The sequence below is a fragment of the Bombina bombina genome, chromosome 11 (genome assembly GCF_027579735.1).
Source record: "Bombina bombina isolate aBomBom1 chromosome 11, aBomBom1.pri, whole genome shotgun sequence".
Taxonomy (NCBI): Eukaryota; Metazoa; Chordata; class Amphibia; order Anura; family Bombinatoridae; genus Bombina; species Bombina bombina.
Window position 1 is genome coordinate 73170567 of NC_069509.1, and position 25995 is coordinate 73196561.

Genomic DNA, 25995 nt, shown 5'->3' on the forward strand with positions numbered 1-25995 from the left:
AAGCTATGTTGTCTGATTGAAATCTGATATACCGGGCAGAACAAAGTTTGGGCCAGAGCATTGTAAATTGCCCGAAGTTCCAAGATGTTGATTGGAAGAGATGATTCTTCTCGGGACCAAGTCCCCTGAAAATTTTCTGGGACCCCAGACTGCTCCCCAACTTGAAAGGATGGCATTCGTAGTCACAATCTCCCAGGATGGTCTCAAAAAGCACGTACCTACAGACAGGTGATCTTGACAGAGCCACCAAAAGAGAGTCTCTCATTAATTTGTCTGATGAGACAGGTTCAAGTTATCTCCGTTCCATTGCCTCAGCATGCATTATTGTAGAGGTCGAAGATGGAAGCAAGCAAAAGGAATAATGTCCATGGAGGGCACCATGAGACCAATCACTTCCATACACTGCGTTAGTGAAGGGTTTAAAGTGACTTGAATGGATAAAAAAGCCAACACCAGCTTGGAACACCTCTGATTCGTCAGAGAAATCTTCATAGAGATAGAATATATTATGGTCCCTAGAAAAACAACTCTGGTGCTGGGAACCAGAGAACTCTTTTCTAGATTTATTTTCCATCCATGTGTCTGAAGGAGAAACAGAAGAGACTCCATCTGACATCTTGCTAAAGCCACAATTTTTTTTAACAAAGTATAAAAAAGTGCTGCAATGCAGAGGAGCACCTCTACCCACACATAAGCTGGGGTACTCACCACCTCCCAGTAACCCAGAGCTGAAGAATAGTCAGTAAACTCTCCAAAAGGAAGAAACTGCAGCCTGAGACAACCAGAGCTGCTATCGTGGAGGAGATGCGGTCGGTCATGTGATTGTGTAACTAAGCCCGCCCCCACAGCAAACTGAAAGCGTGCAAAGCTGAGCAGCGTATAAAAAAATCAATAAAAAAGGGCAACCTGCATCAATATGTCTGACAGAAACCCTCATGAGCCATAACCCGTTCACAAGTGCTTCTATCTACGGAGCTAAGCAGCACATGTCCCCAACTGCCCCATATACATAACCTGAACTGCAGATGTAACTTAACCCCGGATCCCATAGGGTATTAACACTTATCACACTGTGAATAAAGCCGTCCCTCTATATTAGGGGAGAAATAATACCCACTAAGCACATTCCCATAAATAGATAAGGGACTTACCCCCGGATCAGTGCTGTGGAGCAGACACAGCAACCCAAAGTGTGACAGACTTCTCTGTTCTTCTTCCAGGGACCGGAGTGAACGGTTTAAGACAGTGTAACTCAATACTGGTTACCCAGGGGTCGTTAGGTTGAGCATCCAGATCAATACAGAGAACTTCCCTGTTACATCTGGATCTAACATTCACCACCACACTCACTGAGCGACTTACAGTAAAAAACCCACGCCTCTCTTGAAGGGAAAATACCCATTAAAGGACTATCTTCTTCTAACACCTTCTCTGCCATCCTCCTATAGTGATGAAAGGCAAAGAGTGACTGGGGGATAGGGGAAGTGTGAGGAATATTTATAGCCTTTGGCTGGGGTGTCTTTGCCTCCTCCTGGTGGCCAGGTGTTGATATTCCCAACAGTAATTAATGAAGTTGTGGACTCTCCCTGTCTTTGGAAAGAAAACTGATAATAGGAGTAAATTATAAAGTTGCTTAATCTGCTCTATCTGAATCATAAAAAAAAAATCTGGGTTTAGTATCCCTTTAACATCATTTACTTAAAATAGTTCAAGTCAGATAATAAGCACAGATGCGTAACTAGGTAGAAAAAACTAGTCAACATCACCCTTATTCTTCAAATAATTGAATCTCTAACCAAATTGGCAGTGCAGGAACTTTTATGACACAAAAATAATGTTACATGTACCAAGTCCTCCTTGAATAGGAAACTGAAGCCAGAAGAACACGTTGGCTTACACTGCTTACTTATTAGGCTTGTAAGGCTGGCAAGCTGCCTCGTAGCTCAGGTGATCTCAAGTTCTTAATTCATAGAAACTCGCTTCACCAGTCTTTTCTTGTGTTTTGTAAAAGGGCCTTGTAGCCATTAACATTTATAATTTTGTTACATGTCCCAATACATGATATCTCGCAAAGCAAACCACAACCTCTAGCAAAATGGAAAAGGGACTGAGCAGGATGGGATCAATTATGACAAAACAGGACCCAAAATGGAGGTCAATGCAGGGCTGCTCCAGGGATGTATTTTGGCCAGCAGAGTTTTGTGGAGATTTTAGTGGAATTAATATGGCATGATCCAATGATCCCTGATTGGCTGGTGGTTGTGCATGATCACTACATACATTTCTAGACTAGGGTTCAAGCAAATATCAGCTAAAATTGTGTGTGTGTGTGTATGGGGGGGGGGGCACTGCTCAATGGTCCTTCAAACATATAGGGCCAGATTACAAGTGGAACGGTATTTAAGCCAAACTTAAGATATCGTGCACACGTTACCGTATTCCCCCATAGAAGTCAATAGAGCAAAAAAGAGGGGGAGGAAAATAACATCCTACTCGCACGCAAACCTGATCGCATATTCTCAAGTGCGCTAACCCGACATGAAAATATGAATATTTTACATTCCAATGTTCGTTCTATTTATTCATAAATACATATTTCTACACATATCTGATGGGGTTTTTTACAATATATATCTATACCTATATATACTCTATATACATACATACATATACAGATTTAGACATGTACTGCATATGTATGGATCTCTATGTTAAAGTCCTTTGCAGCATTATTTTTTTCTAACATCTGAGACCTCGTTTCTTTGAGCCCTTATAACTTTTTTGTGCTATATTTGTTAAATATTTTTTTTATCAGATAGTGTTATTATGAGTGTAACTGTACTTTGTAATGAATTTTTGATGTATTTTACACTTTTTTGTTTTGTAAAACTTTTAACCAGAGCTCTGAGGACGCGCTATCCTGACACGTGTTAACTTCAATTGCGCTCAAACGATCACGTTTATTTTCAACTAAGTTGTAATTAGAGCAATAAACCGATGCTCAGACACCCGCGATAAACTCCTTTTCACTTGCGCGTAACTGTTAGCGCTCCACTTGTAATCTGGCCCATAGCAATTAAACATGTATTTAGCAATGATAATTTATTTAATAATAAAAACTTCCAACAAATCACAGGTATTTCTTTTCAAATTTATATGTCACTTTAATCACAAGGTATACAAAGATACACGTAAGCAGTCTCGTAAAAATTAAGTTTTTAAACAAATAAAATAAAAACAAGTAAATATCTAAAACATCTGTACATTTTCCATCAAATTGGGATTTCAGCAACATAAAAAAGACATTGTCAAACACAAAGAAATATCTGAGTGATGAATTAAAGGGATACTAAACCCTAATTTTTTTCTTTCATGATTCAGATAGAGCATAAAATTTTAAGCAACTTTCTAATTTACTCTTATCAATTTTTCTTTCATTCTCTTGCTATCTTTATTTGAAAAAGAAGGCATCTACGCTAAGGAGCCAGTCAATTTTAGGTTCAGAACCCTGGGACAGCACTTGTTTATTGGTGGTGGCTAAATGTCAGCCAATCAGCAAGAACAACCCAGGTTGTGAACCAAAAATGGGTCAGCTTCTAAACTTACATTCTTGCTTTTCAACTAAAGATAGCAAGAGAAAGAAGAAAAAATAATAATAGGAGTAAATTAGAAAGTTGCTTAAAATTGCATGCTCTATCTGAATCATGAAAGAAAAAAATGGGTTCAGTATCCCTTTAACACAGGAACTAAATATAGGATACTGAGAATGAGGTACAAACAGGTTCATTGTGCTAAGACAGGCTTGTAAGGTATGGGGTTACAATGTACACAAGATATCATGCACTTCCGTGTGCTTGAAAATATAATGAGATAAACGTACCTTGTGAACTCTTGTAGCTTAGACGATGATTCTGGTACAAACATGGGGACTGTTCTATTGTGTCTGGAAAATATTTAAACATACAAATAGTGAGAACAAAATTCCACAGTAACAAAAGGATGCACAGACATAACATGTCCCTTTAAAGGGACATTAAACACTAAATCCATGCTAGATAGAATGATGCATTCAAAGAAAAGATTAGTCCATGACTAACATGTAGATGTATTTTTTAAAGTTTCATTAGTTGTTTAAAAAGTGACAAAATAAGTGTAAAGTTTTAGTGTCTATAAAACACTGGGAGCTGCCATGTTGTAACTTGTGTTACCTTCTCTGCTGTGGCCAATTAGGGTCAGTTATAAATTGGTCACTAGAGTGTGCAGCCAATGGTTGTGCTGGATTTAACAGTGTTCTGCACTTCCATTTCTAACAGGAACTGAAAAGCTCACAATTTCAGAATGGAATTACAGGCAAAGAGGACAAAATAAATAATGATAGTATATTGCAGAGCTGTTTTATATATACAATTTATCATTTTATATTACCATCTCAAAGTGTTTAATGTCCCTTTAAAGCTTTAAACAAGGTATTTGTCTTACACTGGTCTGCTTAAAGGGATAAGAAAGAAACTTGCATGAGTCAGTTAGAGCATGTTTTTTAAGACACTTAAATTCATTTTAATTTTCAAATGCACTTTGTTTTCTTGGTATCCATTGTTAAAAAGGAATATGTAAATAGCCTACACACATTGGAGCTAGATTACTTGCACCCATTTGTCTCTTGTGATTGGCTGACTAAATGGGTTCAGCTAGCTCTCCCTAGTGCATTGCTGCCACTACAACAAAGGATTTCAAGATAATGAAGCAGATTTGATAAAAGACGTAAATTGGAAAGTTGTTTAAAATTGTACGTTCTATCTGAATCCTGAAAGAAAAAAATTGGTTTAATGTCTTTTTAAGAAAATGATACTCCATCAATGCTGGCTTTAGTATTTTATTTTGGCTTAAAAAGACATTAAACTCAACTTGAAATGTCACTATAAATTGTTAAAATAAAGAAAACAACATTGTAATATAACATGCTACTAAAAAGCGTACCTCCATCATACGTTACCTGAGCCTGCATCATTCTACATATTGATTGGTTACATCAGAGCACAAGTTAATTTACATCTGTCCCTATTCGCAACGGCAAAGGAGATGGGAATTGACTATACTGTGTGTTCATTTGATATCTCAGGGACCATTTGTATTGCTGTACACCTGGTTTTTACACCTTATGAACAAACCCCATATCTCTTGGGGCCCAATGATCTAACACTGTCAGCTCAGATGAGATGATCCAAAATTATTCTGCAGCACTACGAGATCTTTCACAAGATTCTACAAAGGCAGATTTTGCTAAGCAAGCAGTATGCGAAGGAGAGACAAGCCAAGGCAATACAGCACTGCATATGTTTTGTTAAAGGGATATTCCAGGCGAAATTTAAATCCAAGTGGATGCATTTCAGTTTTGAATAGAAGCATTTCTGTAATTTATATGTATTACCAAAAATGCTTCTAATAAAAGCTATAGCTGTTTCAAAAATGTATTTAAGTATGCAACGTGCACCAGCATTTTATACACAGCACTTGCTCAGAGAGCCAAAGGTGCTTGTACAATTTGGTAATAACTCACACCTAGATTACGAGTTTTGCATTAGGCTTAAAAAGCAGCGTTGGCCGGTCCTAACGCTGCTTTTTAACGCCCGCTGGTATTACGAGTCTTGAAGGTACAGGTGTACCTCTTTTTTGGCCAGACTTGGAAATACCGCAAATTCACTTACGAAAATTGCGTATCCTCTTTTTCCAATGGGACTTGCATAGCGCCGGTATTACGAGTCTGCCAAAAAGTGAGCGGTAGACCCTCTCCTGTCAAGACTGGTACTGCATTTTAAAGTCAGTAGTTAAGAGTTTTACACTACAACGCCGTAGCATAAAACTCTTAACTAAAGTGCTAAAAAGTACACTAACACCCATCAACTACCTATTAACCCCTAAACCGAGACCCTCCCACATCGCAAACACTAAAAGAAAATTTTTAACCCCTAATCTGCCGAACCAGACATCGCCTCCACTATAATAAATATATTAACACCTAAACCGCCGCACTCCCGCCTTGCAAACATTAGTTAAATATTATTAACCCCTAATCTGCCGTCCCTAACATCGCCGACACCTACCTACATTTATTAACCCCTAATCTGCCGCCCCCAACGTCGTCGCCACAATACTAAAGTTATTAACCCCTAAATCTAACCCTAACCCCCCTAACTTAAATAAAATTTAAATAAATCTAAATAAAATTACTATAATTAACTAAATTATTCCTATTTAAAACTAAATACTTACCTATAAAATAAACCCTAAGCTAGCTACAATATAACTAATAGTTACATTGTATCTAGTTTAGGGTTTATTTTTATTTTACAGGCAAGTTTGTATTTATTTTAACTAGGTAGAATAGTTACTAAATAGTTATTAACTATTTAATAAACTACCTAGCTAAAATAAATACAAAAGTACCTGTAAAATAAAACATAACCTAAGTTACACTAACACCTAACACTACACTATAATTAAATTAATTCCCTAAATTAAATACAATTAAATAAAATTAGCTAATGTCCAAAAACTCCCCACTAAATTACAGAAAATAATAAACAAATTACAAGATTTTTAAACTAATGACACCTAATCTAATCCCCCGAGCAAAATAAAAAAGCCCCCCCAAAATAAAAAAGCCCTACCATACACTAAATTACAAATAGCCCTTAAAAGGGCCTTTTGCGGGGCATTGCCCCAAAGTAATCAGCTCTTTTACCTGTAAAAAAAATTACAAATCCCCCCCAACATTAAAACCCACCACCCACACAACCAACCCTACTCTAAAACCCACCCAATACCCCCTTAAAAAAACCTAACACTAACCCCTTGAAGATCACCTTACCGGGAGAAGTCTTCATCCAACCGGGCCGAAGTCCTCAACGAAGCCGGCAGAAGTGGTCCTCCAGACGGGCAGAAGTCTTCATCCAGACGGCATCTTCTATCTTCATCCATCCGGCGCGGGTCCATCTTCAAGACATCCGACGCGGAGCATCCTCTTCTTTCCACAGCGACTGAAGAATGAAGGTTCCTTTAAGTGACGTCATCCAAGATGGCGTCCCTTCAATTCCGATTGGCTGATATAATTCTATCAGCCAATCGGAATTAAGGTAGAAAAAATCCTATTGGCTGATGCAATCAGCCAATAGGATTGAGCTGGCATTCTATTGGCTGATTGGAACAGCCAAAAGAATGCCAGCTCAATCCTACTGGCTGATTGTATCAGCCAATAGGATTGAAGTTCAATCCTAATGGCTGATTGCATCAGCCAATAGGATTTTTCCTACCTTAATTCTGATTGGCTGATAGAATTATATCAGCCAATCGGAATCTAAGGGACGCTATCTTGGATGACGTCACTTAAAGGAACCTTCATTCTTCAGTCGCCGTTGTGTGGGTGGTGGGTTCTAATGTTGGGGGGGGTTTGTAATTTTTTTACAGGTAAAAGAGCTGATTACTTTGGGGCAATGCCCCGCAAAAGGCCCTTTTAAGGGCTATTTGTAATTTAGTGTAAGGTAGGGCTTTTTTATTTTGTTAGGGGGATTAGATTAGGTGTAATTAGTTTAAAAATCTTGTAATTTGTTTATTATTTTCTGTAATTTAGTGTTTGTTTTTTTGTACTTTAGCTAATTTTATTTAATTGCATTTAATTTAGGGAATTAATTTAATTATAGTGTAGTGTTAGGTGTTATTGTAACTTAGGTAAGGTTTTATTTTACAGGTACTTTTGTATTTATTTTAACTAGGTAGTTTATTAAATAGTTAATAACTATTTAGTAACTATTCTACCTAGTTAAAATAAATACAAACTTGCCTGTAAAATAAAAATAAACCCTAAACTAGATACAATGTAATTATTAGTTATATTGTAGCTAGCTTAGGGTTTATTTAATAGGTAAGTATTTAGTTTTAAATAGGAATGATTTAGTTCATTATAGTAATTTTATTTAGATTTATTTAAATTATATTTAAGTTAGGGGGGGTTAGGGTTAGACTTAGGTTTAGGGGTTAATATGTTTATTATAGTGGCGGCGACGTTGGGGGCGGCAGATTAGGGGTCAATAAATATAATGTAGGTGTCGGCGATGTTGGGGGCAGCAGATTAGGGGTTCATAAGTATAATGTAGGTGTCGGCGATGTCGGGGCGGCAGATTAGGGTTAATAAGTGTAAGATTAGGGGTGTTTAGACTCGGGGTTCATGTTAGGGTGTTAGGTTTAGACATAAATTTTATTTCCCCATAGGAATCAATGGGGCAGCGTTAGGAGCTAAACGCTGCTTTTTTGCAGGTGTTAGACTTTTGTTTCAGCCGGCTCTCCCCGTTGATTCTTATGGGGAAATCGTGCACAAGCATGTTACACCAGCTCACCGCTGACTTAAGCAGCGCTGGTATTGGAGTGCGGTAATGAGCAAAATTTTGCTCAACGCTCACTTCTTGTCTATTAATGACGGGTTTGTAAAAACCTGTAATACCAGCGCTGTAGGTAAGTGAGCGGTGAGCATAAACTGCGTTAGCACCGCATAGCCTCTAACGCAAAACTCGTAATCTAAACGTCAATTTGTTCATTGCTGACATGATACAAAGCCCCACTGGTGCTCTGGGCAATTGCATTATATAAAATGCTGGTGCACTGAGAATATCTAGCTATGCTTTACATGCACATGCAAAGAAAAAACTAAATTTATGCTTACCTGATAAATTTATTTATTTCCTGGCATGGAGAGTTCACAAATCCATTCCAATTACTAGTAGGAATTCAACTCCTGGCCAGCAGGAGGAGGCAAAGAACACCCAGCAGAGCTGTTAAGTGTCACTTCCATTACCCATAATCCTCAGTCATTGGCCAAAGGAAAATGTAAATAGAAGATGACACAAGGGTATAGAGGAGCCTGAGGTCTATACAACAAAAACTGCCATCTTAAATCGAATTAAGGGCAGGTCGTGGACTCTCCATGCCAGGAAAGAAAGAAATGTATCAGGTAAGCATAAATTTTGTTTTCTTTGCAATGGCATGGATAGTCCACAAATCCATTCCAATTACTAGTGGGAACCAATACCCAAGATAAAGGACACAGAATGGAAGGGAGGGAGAACAAGACAGGCAGGCCTAAACAGAAGGCACAACAACTTAAAGAACGTTTCTCCCAAAGGAAGCCTCAGCCGAGGCAAAAGTATCAAATTTAATTTGGAAAAAGTATGCAAAGAGGACCAAGTGGCCGCCTTGCATATTTGCTCCACACATGCTACATTTTTGAAAGCCCAGGAAGAAGAGACAGCCCTAGTGGAATGAGCCATAATTCTCTCAGGAGGATGTTGTCCAGCTGTCTCATATGCTAACTGGATAACACTTCTCTAACCAGAGAGAAAGAGTAGTAGAAGTGGCCTTCTGACCCTTACGCTTACCAGAGAAAACAACGAAAAGGGCAGTAAATTGCCGAAAATCCTTAGTTGCTTGTAGATAAAATGTAAGTACACGCACAACATCTAGATTATGCAATAGGCATTCCTTCTGAGAAGAAGGATTCGGACAAAAGGAAGGGACAACAATTTCCTGATTGATGTTGCGATCCAATACTACTTTGGGAAGAAATCCCAACTTAGTACGAAGGACCGCCTTATCCGCATGCGCATGAAAAATAAGATAAGGGGTATCACACTGCAGAGTCGAAAGCTTGGAAATTCTGCAAGCAGACGAAATAGCAAGGAGAAACAAAACTTTCCAAGATTACAACATAATATCAACGGAATGCATAGGCTCAACCGGAGCCTGCTGCAAAACCTTAAGAACAAGATTAAGGCTCCAAGTAGGAGCAAAAAAGTTTAAACACAGGCCTGATTCTGACCAAGGGCTGAACAAAAGATTGAACATCTGGCAGATCTGCCAGACGTTTGTGCAAAAGAAAATCTGACCCTTCAAAATACTGACTGACAAACCTTTCTCCAGGCCATCCTGAAGAAAACAGAATTTATGCTTACCTGATAAATTTCTTTCTCCAACGGTGTGTCCGGTCCACGGCGTCATCCTTACTTGTGGGAATATTCTCTTCCCCAACAGGAAATGGCAAAGAGCACAGCAAAAGCTGCCCATATAGCCCCTCCTCAGGCTCCGCCCCCCAGTCATTCGACCGACGGTTAGGAGAAAAAAGGAGAAACTATAGGGTACCGTGGTGACTGTAGTGTATAGAGAAAGAAATTTTTCAAACCTGATTAAAAAACCAGGGCGGGCCGTGGACCGGACACACCGTTGGAGAAAGAAATTTATCAGGTAAGCATAAATTCTGTTTTCTCCAACATTGGTGTGTCCGGTCCACGGCGTCATCCTTACTTGTGGGAACCAATACCAAAGCTTTAGGACACGGATGAAGGGAGGGAGCAAATCAGGTTACCTAAACAGAAGGCACCACGGCTTGCAAAACCTTTCTCCCAAAAATAGCCTCCGAAGAAGCAAAAGTATCAAATTTGTAAAATTTGGCAAAAGTGTGCAGAGAAGACCAAGTCGCTGCCTTACATATCTGATCAACAGAAGCCTCGTTCTTGAAGGCCCATGTGGAAGCCACAGCCCTAGTGGAGTGAGCTGTGATTCGTTCAGGAGGCTGCCGTCCGGCAGTCTCATAAGCAAATCGGATAATGCTTTTCAGCCAGAAAGAAAGAGAGGTAGCAGTAGCTTTTTGTCCTCTCCTCTTACCAGAGTAAACGACAAACAAAGATGAGGTTTGTCTAAAATCCTTTGTTGCTTCTAAATTGAACTTTAAAGCACGGACTATATCTAAATTGTGTAACAAACGTTCCTTCTTTGAAACTGGATTCGGACACAGAGAAGGAACAACTATTTCCTGGTTAATATTCTTGTTGGAAACAACTTTCGGAAGAAAACCAGGCTTGGTACGCAAAACGACCTTATCTGAATGGAACACCAGATAGGGTGGATCACACTGCAAAGCAGATAATTCAGAAACTCTTCTAGCAGAAGAAATAGCAACTAAAAACAAAACTTTCCAAGATAGTAACTTGATATCTATGGAATGTAAAGGTTCAAACGGAACCCCTTGAAGAACTGAAAGAACTAAATTTAGACTCCAAGGAGGAGTCATGGGTCTGTAAACAGGCTTGATTCTGACCAAAGCCTGTACTAAAGCTTGTACATCTGGCACAGCTGCCAGGCATTTGTGTAACAAAACAGATAAAGCAAAAATCTGTCCTTTTAGAGAACTCGCTGACAACCCTTTATCCAAACCCTCTTGGAGAAAGGAAAGAATCTTAGGAATTTTAATTTTACTCTAGGAGAATCCCTTGGATTCACACCAACAGATATATTTTTTCCATATTTTATTGTAAATCTTTCTAGTCACAGGTTTTCTGGCTTGGACCAGAGTATCTATCACTATATTTGAAAATCCACGCTTGGATAAAATCAAGCGTTCAATTTCCAAGCAGTCAGCTGCAGAGAAACTAGATTTGGATGTTCGAATGGACCTTGTACTAGAAGATCCTGTCTCAAAGGTAGCTTCCATGGTGGAACCGATGACATATTCACCAGGTCTGCATACCAAGTCCTGCGTGGCCACGCAGGAGCTATCAGAATCACAGAGGCCTTCTCCTGTTTGATCCTGGGTACGAGCCTGGGAAGGAGAGGAAACGGTGGAAACACATAAGCTAGGTTGAACGACCAAGGCGCCACTAATGCATCCACTAGAGTCGCCTTGGGATCCCTGGATCTGGACCCGTAGCGGGGGAACCTTGAAGTTCTGACGAGACGCCATCAGATCCATGTCTGGAATGCCCCATAATTGAGTTAACTGGGCAAAGACCTCCGGGTGGAGTTCCCACTCCCCCGGATGGAAAGTCTGACGACTCAAATAATCCGCCTCCCAGTTGTCTACTCCTGGGATGTGAATCGCAGATAGGTGGCAGGAGTGATCCTCCGCCCATTTGATGATCTTGGATACCTCTCTCATCGCCAAGGAACTCTTTGTTCCTCCCTGATGGTTGATGTAAGCTACAGTCGTCATGTTGTCCGACTGGAATCTTATGAATCCGGCCTTCGCTAGTTGAGGCCAAGCCCGGAGCGCATTGAATATCGCTCTCAGTTCCAGGATGTTTATCGGGAGAAGGGACTCTTCCCGAGACCATAGACCCTGAGCTTTCAGGGAGTCCCAGACCGCGCCCCAGCCTAATAGACTGGCGTCGGTCGTGACAATGACCCACTCTGGTCTGCGGAAACTCATTCCCTGAGATAGGTGATCCTGAGTCAACCACCAACGGAGTGAGTCTCTGGTTACCTGGTCTACTTGAATCTGGGGAGACAAGTCTGCATAGTCCCCATTCCACTGATTGAGCATGCACAGTTGTAATGGTCTTAGATGAATTTGAGCAAAAAGAACTATGTCCATTGCTGCAACCATCAATCCTATTACTTCCATGCACTGAGCTATGGAAGGCTGCAGAATAGAGTGAAGAACTTGACAAGCGTTTAGAAGCTTTGACTTTCTGACCTCTGTCAGGAAGATCTTTATTTCTAAAGAATCTATTATTGTTCCCAAAAAGGGAACTCTTGTTGACGGGGACAGGGAACTCTTTTCTACGTTCACCTTCCACCCGTGAGATCTGAGAAAGGCTAGAACAATGTCTGTATGAGCCTTTGCCTTGGAAAGAGACGACGCTTGAATTAGAATGTCGTCTAGATAAGGTGCCACTGCAATGCCCCTCGATCTTAGAACCGCTAGAAGGGACCCTAGCACCTTTGTGAAAATTCTGGGAGCAGTGGCTAAACCGAACGGAAGAGCCACGAACTGGTAATGTTTGTTCAGAAAGGCGAACCTTAGGAACTGATGATGATCTTTGTGGATAGGAATGTGTAGGTACGCATCCTTTAAATCCACGGTAGTCATATATTGACCCTCCTGGATTGTAGGTAAAATTGTTTGAATGGTTTCCATTTTGAACGATGGAACTCTAAGGAATTTGTTTAGAATTTTTAAATCCAGAATTGGTCTGAAAGTTCCCTCTTTTTTGGGAACTACAAACAGGTTTGAGTAAAACCCCTGACCTTGTTCCTCTGTTGGAACTGGGTGTATCACTCCCATCTTTAACAGGTCTCCTACGCAATGTAAGAATGCCTGTCTCTTTATCTGGTCTGAAGATAAGCGAGACATGTGGAACCTTCCCTTTGGAGGAAGTTCCTTGAATTCTAGAAGATAACCCTGAGAGACTATTTCTAGTGCCCAGGGATCCGGAACATCTCTTGCCCAAGCCTGAGCAAAGAGAGAGAGTCTGCCCCCTACTAGATCCGGTCCCGGATCGGGGGCTACCCCTTCATGCTGTCTTGGTAGCAGCAGCAAGCTTCTTGGCCTGTTTACCCTTGTTCCAGCCTTGCATTGGTTTCCAAGCTGGCTTAGCCTGGGAAGCGTTACCCTCTTGTCTAGAGGCTGCAGAGTTAGGAGACGGTCCGTTCCTGAAGTTACGAAAGGAACGAAAATTGGACTTATTCTTAGCCTTAAAAGGCCTATCCTGTGGGAGGGCATGGCCCTTTCCCCCAGTGATGTCTGAAATAATTTCCTTCAATTCTGGCCCAAAAAGGGTCTTACCTTTGAAAGGAATATTAAGCAATTTTGTCTTGGAAGATACATCCGCCGACCAAGACTTTAGCCAGAGCGCTCTGCGCGCCACAATTGCAAACCCTGAATTTTTCGCCGCTAACCTCGCCAATTGCAAAGCGGCATCTAAAATAAAGGAATTAGCTAACTTAAGTGCGTGAATTCTGTCCATGACTTCCTCATATGGAGTCTCCATATTAAGCGACTTTTCTAGTTCATCGAACCAAAAACACGCCGCCGTAGTGACAGGAATAATGCACGAAATTGGTTGGAGGAGGAAACCTTGCTCAACAAAAATCTTTTTAAGCAAACCCTCCAATTTTTTATCCATAGGATCTTTGAAAGCACAATTGTCCTCAATGGGAATAGTCGTGCGTTTGGCTAGCGTAGAAACTTAAGTAAGGCGCGAAGATGCTCTAACTTAAATTTAAACGTCACAACATCAGGTTCTGCCTGTTGAGAAATTCTTCCTGAATCAGAAATTTCTCCCTCCGACAAAACCTCCCTCACTGCCAATTCTGACTGGTGTGAGGGTATGACAGATAAATTATCGTCAGCGCACTCTTGCTCTACTGTATTTAAAACTGAGCAATCATGCTGTCAAATGTGTAAAGTATCTTGAGATTATTATACCTCTGTTTTTTAGGAATCACAACTTTAACCAAATGTATAGGAATGTTACACAGAGTTTTACACAGGAGGCCGAGAAGAGTGTAAGCTCTGTGTATTAACCCCTTAATGACCACATCACTTTTCCATTTTCTGTCCGTTTGGGACCAAGGCTATTTTTACATTTTTGAGGTGTTTGTGTTTAGCTGTAATTTTCCTCTTACTCATTTACTGTACCCACACATATTATATACCGTTTTTCTCGCCATTAAATGGACTTTCTAAAGATACCATTATTTTCATCATATCTTATAATTTACTATAAAAAAAATTATAAAATATGAGGAAAAAATGGAAAAAAACACACTTTTTCTAACTTTGACCCCCAAAATCTGTTACACATCTACAACCACCAAAAAACACCCATGCTAAATAGTTTCTAAATTTTGTCCTGAGTTTAGAAATACCCAATGTTTACATGTTCTTTGCTTTTTTTGTAAACTATAGGGCCATAAATACAAGTAGCACTTTGCTATTTCCAAACCATTTCTTTTCAAAATTAGCGATAGTTACATTAGAGCACTGATATCTTTCAGGAATCTCTGAATATCCATTGACATGTATATATTTTTTTTTAGTAGACAACCCAAAGTATTGATCTAGGCCCATTTTGGTATATTTCATGCCACCATTTCACCGCCAAATGCAATCAAATAGAAAAAATTGTTCACTTTTCACAAATTTTTTCACAAACTTTTGGTTTCTAACTTAAATTATTTACAAACAGCTTGTGCAATTATGGCATAAATGGTTGTAAATTCTTCTCTGGGATCCCCTTTGTTCAGAAATAGCAGACATATATGACTTTGGTGTTGCTTTTTGGTAATTAGAAGGCCGCTAAATGCCACTGCGCACCACACGTGTATTATGCCCAGCAGTGAAGGGGTTAATTAGGGAGCATGTAGGGAGCTTTTTGGGGTAGTTTTAGCTTTAGTGTAGTGTAGTAGACAACCCCAAGTATTGATCTAGGCCAATTTTGGTATATTTCATGCCACCATTTCACCGCTAAATGCGATCAAATTAAAAGAAACGTTAATTTTTTCTCAATTTTAGGTTTCTCACTGAAATTATTTACAAACACCTTCTGCAATTATGGCACAAATGGTTGTAAATGCTTCTCTGGGATCCCCTTTGTTCAGAAATAGCAGACATATATGGCTTTGGCATTGCTTTTTGGTAATTAGAAGGCCTCTAAATGCCGCTGCGCATCACACGTGTATTATGGCTAGCAGTGAAGGGGTTAATTATGTAGCTTGTAGGGAGCTTGCAGGGTTAATTTTAGCTTTAGTGTAGAGCTCAGCCTCCCACCTGAAACATCAGACCCCCTGATCCCTCCCAAACAGCTCTCTTCCCTCCCCCACCCCACAATTGTCCCCGCCATCTTAAGTACTGGCAGAAACTCTGCCAGTACTAAAATAAAAGGTATTTGGCCCTTTTTTTTAAAAAAAAAAAAAGCATATTTACATATGCTGATGTGTAGGATCCCCCCTTAGACCCCAACCTCACTGATCCCCCACCATACTGCTCTCTAACCCTTCCCCTCTGCAATAATGGGCGCCATCTTGGGTACTGGCAGCTGTCTGCCAGTACCCAGTTTTGTAACAAAATGAGCCTTTTTTTTTTTTAAATTCCCTTTTCTGTAGTGTAGCTTCCCCCCCCCACCGAGACCAACCCCCAACCCCTTCCAAAACCCTTAGATTGCATTTAAGTTTTTTTTTTTTTTACTTTTTAACTTTTTTTTTTCTGTAGTGTAGCGGTTCCCACCCGCTCCCGCCCCGTGCACGCGCCCGCCCACCACCCCCGTGCACGCACGCGCTCCCGTGCGCGCCCCCGTAGCTCCCGCCCCCCGATCCCGCCCCCCTCCACTCCACATAGCGCACCGATGGCCGCCACCCGCCTCCCACGTAAGCTCCCACCCACCAACGATACCGGCCATCGATGTCCGGTGCAGAGAGGGCCACAGAGTGGCTCTCTCTGCATCGGATGGCCAAGGGGGGTTATTGCAGGATGCCTCCATATCGAGGCATCACTGCAATAACCGGAAAGCAGCTGGAAGCGAGCAGGATCGCTTCCAGCTGCTTTCCACACCGAGGACGTGCAGGGTACGTTCTCAGGCATTAACTGCCTTTTTTTTGAGGACGTACCCTGCACGTCCTCGGTCGTTAAGGGGTTAATGTAGCCCCTTTTTAGCTTGTACTCAGAACTCTCAAGAGTGCAAGCAGCGAGTGAGGGCGCAACAGTAATATAAGCATATAACAAATTGAGATAACAATTTTAATATGAAGCAGATCTTATTTAGGCTGAAGCAATTAGGCTGGAAACAGTTGCGGTATTAAGTAATTGTAAATAGACAGTCTGTTATAGGAAAATGAATATAATATACGACCTGACCCACAAGGTGTGAAGGTTAAGACTCAGGAGCCGTCTTAGTGAGGAGAGCTAACCAGGCAAGTTGTTGAACAACCGGAGCCAAACTTACACTCAGAGCGCGGTGACAAGGGAGAGCTGTACCTGCGGCTGCAGCTGATGACGTCAGCCACAGCGCAGCTCAGGAGATTTGAGAACAGACCGGAGCAATAACCAATGGTAGTGGTAGGTAAGCTGTGGCAGCCTTAGGTTGAGAGTTAATACCCAATCTGGAAGTGGGTGTAAGTTCCTTAGCAGTGGTTAACGGGTCGCCTTAGGAAAGCAACATGGAGAGTAGCTTGATAGCTTGACTTGGATAACGCAGTTAGTTCTTGCAGTCAGATGCAAAACAAAATAACCAAGCAATGAGTCTAGGAGAGGGAGGTGCCTTTATAGCACTAATGAGGATGAAGGATGGAACCAATTAAAGGTATAGAACGTGTAAGGAACCCTGACACACGCTTTCTTTGAAATGCTGGCATTTTGGAGAAAATATTAGCTATAGAATTATCCATAACTGCCGTTAACTGTTGCATAGTAACAAGCATTGGCGCGCTAGATGTACTAGGTGTCGCCTGCGCGGGCATAACTGGTGTTGACACAGAAGGAGAGGATGATGCACTATCCCCACTACCTTCACTTGAGGAATCATCTTGGGCAACCTTATTAAATGTGACAGTACTGTCCTTACTCTGTTTGGACGCCATGGCACAATTATGACATACATTTAAAGGGGGGACCACCTTGGCCTCCATACATACAGAACATGTTCTATCTGAAGGTGCAGACATGTTAGACAGGCTTATACAGGCTATTAATGCAATAAAACCGTTACTGTCTCTTTAAATGTTAAACAGAGCACACTTTATTTCTGGATATGTGAAAAACTATGAAGGAAATATCCGATCTTTACCAAATTTGCACCCTAGTGTCTTAATGCCTTAAAAGTATTGCACCCCAATTTTCAGGCTTGTAACCCTTTAAATGAGGAAACCGGAGCTGTTTTATCAATTAGCAACTCTACAGTCCCAGCCACAGCGTTTGCTGCGACTTCACCTGTCCTTAGGGGTTATACGATACCAAAATAAGCCTTCCAGGAACGTTTTTACTGGCCACCAGACCCTCTCACATGAAGCTGCATGCACTGCATCCAAAAGAAAGTGCGCAATTATGGCACGAAAATGAGGCTCTGCCTACTAGAGAGAAAGGCCCTTCCAGACTGGGAAGGTGTCTAAACTACTGCCTGGCGCCTAAAAACGTTCCCCAATAATTAGGTTTTGTAAAATCACTTCAAACCTCATATAAATATTGAATAAAGCAATCGATTTAGCCCACAAGAGTGTCAACCAGTAAATAGCCCATTAATAAGCCTTCATTCTTTTATGAGTCTAAGAAAATGGCTTACCGATCCCCAAGAGGTAAAATGACAGTCTTCTAGCATTTCACAGTCTTGTTAGAAAATGGACTAGTCATACCTTGAGCAGAAAAGTCTGCAACCTGTTCCCCCCAACTGAAGTTCTCTGGGCTCAACAGTCCTGTGTGGGAACAGCAATTGATTTTAGTTACTGCTGCTAAAATCATACTCCTCTTTTAAACAGAACTCTTCATCCTTTTCTGTTTTAGAGTAAATAGTACAAACCGGCACTATTTTAAAATAACAAACTCTTGATAGAAGAATAAAAAACTACAACTAAACACCACATACTCTTCACCATCTCCGTGGAGATGCTATTTGTTCAGAGCGGCAAAGAGAATGACTGGGGGGCGGAGCCTGAGGAGGGGCTATATGGGCAGCTTTTGCTGTGCTCTTTGCCATTTCCTGTTGGGGAAGAGAATATTCCCACAAGTAAGGATGACGCCGTGGACCGGACACACCAATGTTGGAGAAAAGATAGAATGCAAGGAATTCGCACCAAAAAAGGTATTTACGCCATACCTTATGGTAAATCTTACAAGTAACAGGTTTACGAGCCTGAAGCATGCTATCAATGACCTTCTCAGAAAAACCACACCTAGCTAAAACTAGGCGTTCAATCTCCAAGCAGTCAGCTTCATATAATCTAGATTTGGGTGGAGGAAGGGTCCCTGAAGTAGAAGGTCCTTTCTTAGAGGCAACCTCCAAGGGGGAAAAGATGAAATCTTCACCAGATCCGCGAACCAGATCCTGCGAGGCCAGGCAGGAGCTATTAGAATCACAGACGCCCTCTCCTGTTTTATACGAGCAATGACTCATGGAAGGAGAGCAAACGGAGGGAACAGGTACGCAAGATTGAAGAGCGTCAATCAAAGTTGCTTGTGGATCTTTTGATCTTGACCCGTACCTTGTGTAATAACTGTATAACTGGCAAATCGATTTTGCTATAGTAAGGAAAGCTGAACCCTTCTGATGAAACTAGTTTCCAAGAGATGATATCAAGCAACTCCGACCCCAAGGCCTGTACTCAAAGATCATAGGCTACCATCCCATGTAGATAATACAGGTGATACCTGCTCTCCTTCCTGAGAACAGAAAATCAAATGTCATAAAGCTTCAAAGTACACAGGACAGGGCAATGGGATCATAAATCTTCAAAAGGACTCAGATAAGGTCTGTCCTGGGATGGGTCACAAAGGTCAGATGGCATTAGGAAAACTCATTTCCTGGACCACAGTGACATCTACAGGCAGCGAACTCAACAAAGAAATTGTTATAAATCAGATGGATTTGATTGGCTGGGACTATCTCTGTGGTGTGGCTATAAATATGTTTTGAGAAGCATATTTGGGAGAGGAAAAAGAAAGAAGGATAATAACAGGAAAGGTAACAGAGAGATTTTATCTTCCTTTGCACGCACACACCCACAGGCATTAGTCTATAGTTTAGATAGATTGGAAGAATAAAGCCTTGTATGCTAGATGCTTCTCTCACCACTCATGTATAGATTTAAAAAATGCATCCTTTTTTATAAGACTGGTGTAAGTATCATTCTTTAAATCAGGTAAATGATATACAAGGAAAAGCCTGACTCAGGTTGTAGTCACAATCCCGGTATTTAGGGGGCTTTTTCACACCTTGGAAGCTTGGCGTTTAGACGAGACGCCATCAGATCTAACTCCGGAGCACCCCACCTGAGGGTTATCATTGTGAATACTTACGGATAGAAAGCCCACTCCCCGGGATGAAAGGTCTGCCTGCTCAGAATATCCGCTTTTCCAGTTGTCCACCCCTGGGATGTGGATGGCAGAGAGGAGATAATTGTGAGACTCCGTCCACTGGAGAATGCGAGTCATCTCCTTCATAGCTAAGGAACTCCGAGTTCCTCCCTGGTGGTTGATGTATGCCACTGAGGTGATGTTGTCTGATTGGAATCTGATAAACCGGACCAAACTTAGTTGAGGCCAGGCTGTTATAGCATTGAAGATTTCTCTCAACTCTAAGATGTTTATGGGGAGAGAAGACTCCTCTGGAGTCCAGAGACCCTAAGCCTTTAAAGAACCCCAAACTGCTCCCCAGTCCGACAGGCTGGCATCTGTGGTCACAATCACCCAGGATGGTCTCAGGAACCATGTACCCTGAGACAGATGGTCCTGTGAAATCCACCAAGAGAGTCTCTTGTTAGGGGATCTAGAACTATCCTCTGTGAGAGATCCGAGTAGTCTCCGTTCCATTGTCTAAACATGCATAACTGTAGAGGTCTCAGATGGAAACGAGCAAAAGGAATAATGTCCATGGAAGCAACCATTAGACCAATTACCTCCATACACTGAGCCACTGATGGACGGATAGAGGACTGAAGTGAACAGCAAGAAGCAAGAATTTTGGATTTTCTGACATCCCTCAGAAAAATCTTCATGGACAGAAAATCTATGATCGCATACCCTAGTGTCTGGCACCAGGGAACTCTTTTCCAAGTTTACTTTCCATCCGTGGGTACGAAGAATAGACAGAGTGTATGTATGAGATTTTGCTAGATAAAAAGATGGTGCCTGAACCAAGATATCGTCCAGGTATGGTGCCTGCGCTATCCCTTAAGATCTGACCACTGCCAAAAGGGCGCCTAGAACCTTTGTAATGATCAGAGGAGCTGTGGCAAGGCCGAAAAACAGAATTTATGCTTACCTGATAAATTTCTTTCTCTTACGGTGTATCCGGTCCACGGCTTCATCCTTACTTGTGGGATATTCTCAATCCCTACAGGAAGTGGCAAAGAGAGCACACAGCAGAGCTGTCCATATAGCTCCCCTCAGGCTCCGCCCCCCCAGTCATTCGACCGACGGTTAGGAGAAAAAGGAGAACCATAGGGTGCAGTGGTGACTGTAGTTTACAAAAATAAATTTAAACCTGACTAAATTGCCAGGGTGGGCCGTGGACCGGATACACCGTAAGAGAAAGAAATTTATCAGGTAAGCATAAATTCTGTTTTCTCTTACATTGGTGTATCCGGTCCACGGCTTCATCCTTACTTGTGGGAACCAATACCAAAGCTTTAGGACACGGATGAAGGGAGGGAACAAGTCAGGTAACCTAAACGGAAGGCACCACTGCTTGCAAAACCTTACTCCCAAAAATAGCCTCCGAAGAAGCAAAAGTATCGAATTTGTAAAATTTGGCAAATGTATGCAATGAAGACCAAGTCGCTGCCTTACAGATCTGTTCAACAGAAGCCTCATTCTTGAAAGCCCATGTGGAAGCCACAGCTCTAGTAGAGTGAGCTGTAATTCGTTCAGGAGGCTGCCTTCCAGCAGTCTCATAAGCCAACCAGATGATGCTTTTTAAGCCAGAAAGACAGAGAGGTAGCAGTCGCTTTTTTACCTCTACTCTTGCCAGAATAGACGACAAACAAGGACGAAGTTTGTCTGAAGTCTTTAGTTGCTTTTAGATAAAACTTTAAAGCACGAACCACATCAAGATTGTGTAACAGACGTTCCTTGTTAGAAACTGGATTAGGACACAGAGAAGGAACAACTATTTCCTGGTTAATATTCTTATTGGAAACCACTTTTGGAAGAAAACCAGGTTTGGTACGCAAAACGACCTTATCTGTACGGAACACCAGATAGGGTGAATTACACTGCAGAGCAGACAATTCCGAAACTCTTCTAGCAGAAGAAATAGCTACCAAAAAACATAATTTATGCTTACCTGATAAATTTATTTCTCTTGTAGTGTATCCAGTCCACGGATCATCCATTATTTATGGGATATTCTCCTTCCCAACAGGAAGTTGCAAGAGGATCACCCACAGCAGAGCTGCTACATAGCTCCTCCCCTAACTGCCATATCCAGTCATTCGACCGAAACAAACAGAGAAAGGAGAAACCATAGGGTGCAGTGGTGACTGTAGTTTAATTAAATTTTAGACCTGCCTTAAAATGACAGGGCGGGCCGTGGACTGGATACACTACAAGAGAAATACATTTATCAGGTAAGCATAAATTATGTTTTCTCTTGTTAAGTGTATCCAGTCCACGGATCATCCATTACTTATGGGATACCAATACCAAAGATAAAGTACACGGATGATGGGAGGGACAAGGCAGGGATTAAGCGGAAGGAACCACTGCCTGAAGAACCTTTCTCCCAAAAACAGCCTCCGAAGAAGCAAAAGTATCAAATTTGTAAAATTTTGAAAAAGTGTGAAGCAAAGACCAAGTCGCGGCCTTGCAAATCTGTTCAACAGAGGCCTCATTTTTAAAGGCCCAAGTGGAAGCCACAGCTCTAGTAGAATTAGATGTAATTCTTTCAGGGGGCTGCTGTCCAGCAGCCTCATAGGCTAGGCGTATAATACTCCAAAGCCAAAAGGAAAGAGAGGTTGCCGAAGCTTTTTGACCTCTCCTCTGTCCAGAATAAACGACAAACAGGGAAGATGTTTGACGAAAATCTTTAGTAGCTTGTAAGTAAAACTTCAAGTCACGGACTACGTCCAGATTATGTAAAAGACGTTCCTTCTTTGAAGAAGGATTAGGACACAATGATGGAACAACAATCTCTTGATTGATATTCTTGTTAGAAACCACCTTAGGTAAAAACCCAGGTTTGGTACGCAGAACTACCTTATCTGCATGAAAAATCAGATAAGGAGAATCACATTATAAGGCAGATAGCTCAGAGACTCTCCGAGCCGAGGAAATAGCCATCAAAAACAGAACTTTCCAAGATAAAAGCTTAATATCAATGGAATGAAGGGGTTCAAACGGAACTCCTTGAAGAACTTTAAGAACCAAGTTTAAGCTCCATGGGAGAGCAACAGGTTTAAACACAGGCTTAATTCTAACCAAAGCCTGACAAAATGCCTGGACGTCTGGAACTTCTGCCAGACGCTTGTGCAAAAGAATTGACAGAGCAGAAATCTGTCCCTTTAAGGAACTAGCTGATAATCCTTTGTCCAAACCCTCTTGGAGAAAGGACAATATCCTAGGAATCCTAACCTTACTCCATGAGTAATTCTTGGATTCACACCAGTAAAGATATGTACGCCATATCTTGTGATAGATTTTCCTGGTAACAGGCTTTCGTGCCTGTATTAAGGTATCAATGACTGACTCGGAGAAGCCACGCTTTGATAGAATCAATCGTTCAATCTCCATGCAGTCAGTCTCAGAGAAATTAGATTTGGATGATTGAAAGGACCTTGTATTAGAAGGTCCTGTCTTAGAGGCAGAGTCCATGGTGGAAAGGATGACATGTCCACTAGGTCTGCATACCAGGTCCTGCGTGGCCACGCATGCGCTAATAGAATCACCGATGCTCTCTCCTGATTGATTTTGGCAATCAGTCGAGGGAGCAGAGGAAACGGTGGAAACACATAAGCCAGGTTGAAGAACCAAGGCGCTGCTAGAGCATCTATCAGCGTCGCTTCTGGGTCCCTGGACCTGGATCCGTAACAAGGAAGCTTGGCGTTCTGGCGAGACGCCATGAGATCCAACTCTGGTTTGCCCCAACAATGAATCAATTGAGCAAACACCTCCGGATGGAGTTCCCACTCCCCCGGGTGAAAAGTCTGACGACTTAGAAAATCCGCCTCCCAGTTCTCCACGCCTGGGATATGGATTGCTGACAGGTGGCAAGAGTGAGTCTCTGCCCAGCGAATTATTTTTGAGACTTCTAACATCGCTAGGGAACTCCTGGTTCCCCCTTGATGGTTGATGTAAGCCACAGTCGTGATATTGTCCGACTGAAATCTGATGAACCTCTGTGTTGCTAACTGAGGCCAAGCCAGAAGAGCATTGAATATTGCTCTTAACTCCAGAATAGTTATCGGAAGGAGTTTCTCCTCCTGAGTCCACGATCCCTGTGCCTTCAGGGAGTTCCAGACTGCACCCCAACCTAGAAGGCTGGCATCTGTTGTTACAATTGTCCAATCTGGCCTGCGAAAGGTCATACCCTCGGACAGGTGGACCCGAGACAACCACCAGAGAAGAGAATCTCTGGTCTCTTGATCCAGATTTAGCAGAGGGGACAAATCTGTGTAATCCCCATTCCACTGACTTAGCATGCATAATTGCAGCGGTCTGAGATGTAGGCGCGCAAATGGCACTATGTTCATTGCCGCTACCATTAAGCCGATCACCTCCATACACTGAGCCACCGAAGGGCGCGGAATGGAATGAAGAATACGGCAAGCATTTAGAAGCTTTGATAACCTGGACTCCGTCAGGTAAATTTTCATCTCTACAGAATCTATAAGAGTCCCTAAGAAGGAGACTCTTGTTAGTGGGGATAGAGAACTCTTTTCCTTGTTCACTTTCCACCCGTGCGATCTCAGAAATGCCAGAACTATCTCTGTATGAGACTTGGCAATTTGAAAGCTTGACGCCTGTATCAGGATGTCGTCTAGATACGGAGCCACCGCTATGCCTCGCGGTCTTAGAACCGCCAGAAGTGAGCCCAGAACCTTCGTAATGATTCTCGGGGCTGTAGCCAACCCGAAGGGAAGAGCTACAAATTGGTAATGCCTGTCTAGAAAGGCAAACCTTAGGACCCGATGATGATCTTTGTGAATCGGTATGTGAAGATAGGCATCCTTTAAGTCCACTGTGGTCATGTACTGACCCTCTTGGATCATGGGTAGGAATAGTTTCCATTTTGAAAGATGGAACTCTGAGGAATTTGTTTAAGATCTTTAGATCCAAAATTGGTCTGAAGGTTCCCTCTTTTTTGGGAACCACAAACAGATTTGAATAAAAACCCTGTCCTTGTTCCGTCCGCGGAACTGGATGGATCACTCCCATTACTAGGAGGTCTTGCACACAGTGTAGGAATGCCTCTTTCTTTATCTGATTTGCAGATAACCTTGAAAGATGAAATCTCCCTTGTGGAGGGGAAGCTTTGTAGTCCAGAAGATATCCCTGAGATATGATATCCAACGGCCAGGGATCCTGAACATCTCTTGCCCACGCCTGGGCGAAGAGAAAAAGTCTGCCCCCTACTAAATCCTAGATCCGTCGCCGGATAGGGGGCTGTTCCTTCATGCTGTCTTAGAGGCAGCAGCAGGCTTTCTGGCCTGCTTGCCTTTGTTCAAGGACTGGTTAGGTTTCCAGGCCTGCTTAGATTGAGCAAAATTTCCCTCTTGTCTTGAAGCGGAGGAAGTTGATGCTGCACCTGCCTTGGAATTTCGAAAGGCACGAAAATTAGACTGTTTGGCCTTTGATTTGGCCCTGTCCTGAGGAAGGGTATGACCCTTACCTCCAGTAATGTTAGCAATAATTTCTTTCAAACCAGGCTGAATAAGGTCTGCCCCTTGAAAGGAATGTTGAGTAATTTAGACTTTGAAGTCACATCAGCTGACCAGGATTTGAGCCATAGCGCCCTACGCGCCTGGATGGCGAATCCGGAATTCTTAGCCGTTAGTTTAGTCAAATGAACAATGGCATCAGAAACAAATGAGTTAGCTAGCTTAAGAGTTCTAAGCTTGTCAACAATTTCAGTCAATGGAGCTGTATGGATGGCCTCTTCCAGGGCCTCAAACCAGAATGTCGCCGCAGCAGTGAGAGGCGCAATGCATGCAAGGGGCTGTAAAATAAAACCTTGTTGAATAAACATTTTCTTAAGGTAACCCTCTAATTTTTTATCCATTGGATCTGAAAAAGCACAACTGTCCTCAACCGGGATAGTGGTACGCTTTGCTAAAGTAGAAACTGCTCCCTCCACCTTAGGGACAGTCTGCCATAAGTCCCGTGTAGTGGCATCTATTGGAAACATTTTTCTAAATATAGGAGGTGGGGAAAAGGGCACACCGGGCCTATCCCACTCCTTACTAATAATTTCTGTAAGCCTTTTAGGTATTGGAAAAACATCAGTACTCACCGGCACTGCATAGTATTTA

General features: G+C 42.0%; 1 protein-coding gene across 1 annotated transcript in view; it reads right to left on the minus strand.

Moving 5' to 3' along the window:
* Positions 1–25995, minus strand: part of B9D1 (B9 domain containing 1) — a 440314-nt gene that overhangs the window by 269982 nt on the left and 144337 nt on the right. The window contains exon 5 of the mRNA XM_053695026.1: positions 3881–3943. Within this exon, the coding sequence (XP_053551001.1) occupies positions 3881–3943 (63 nt within the window). The remainder of the gene's footprint in view (positions 1–3880; positions 3944–25995) is intronic.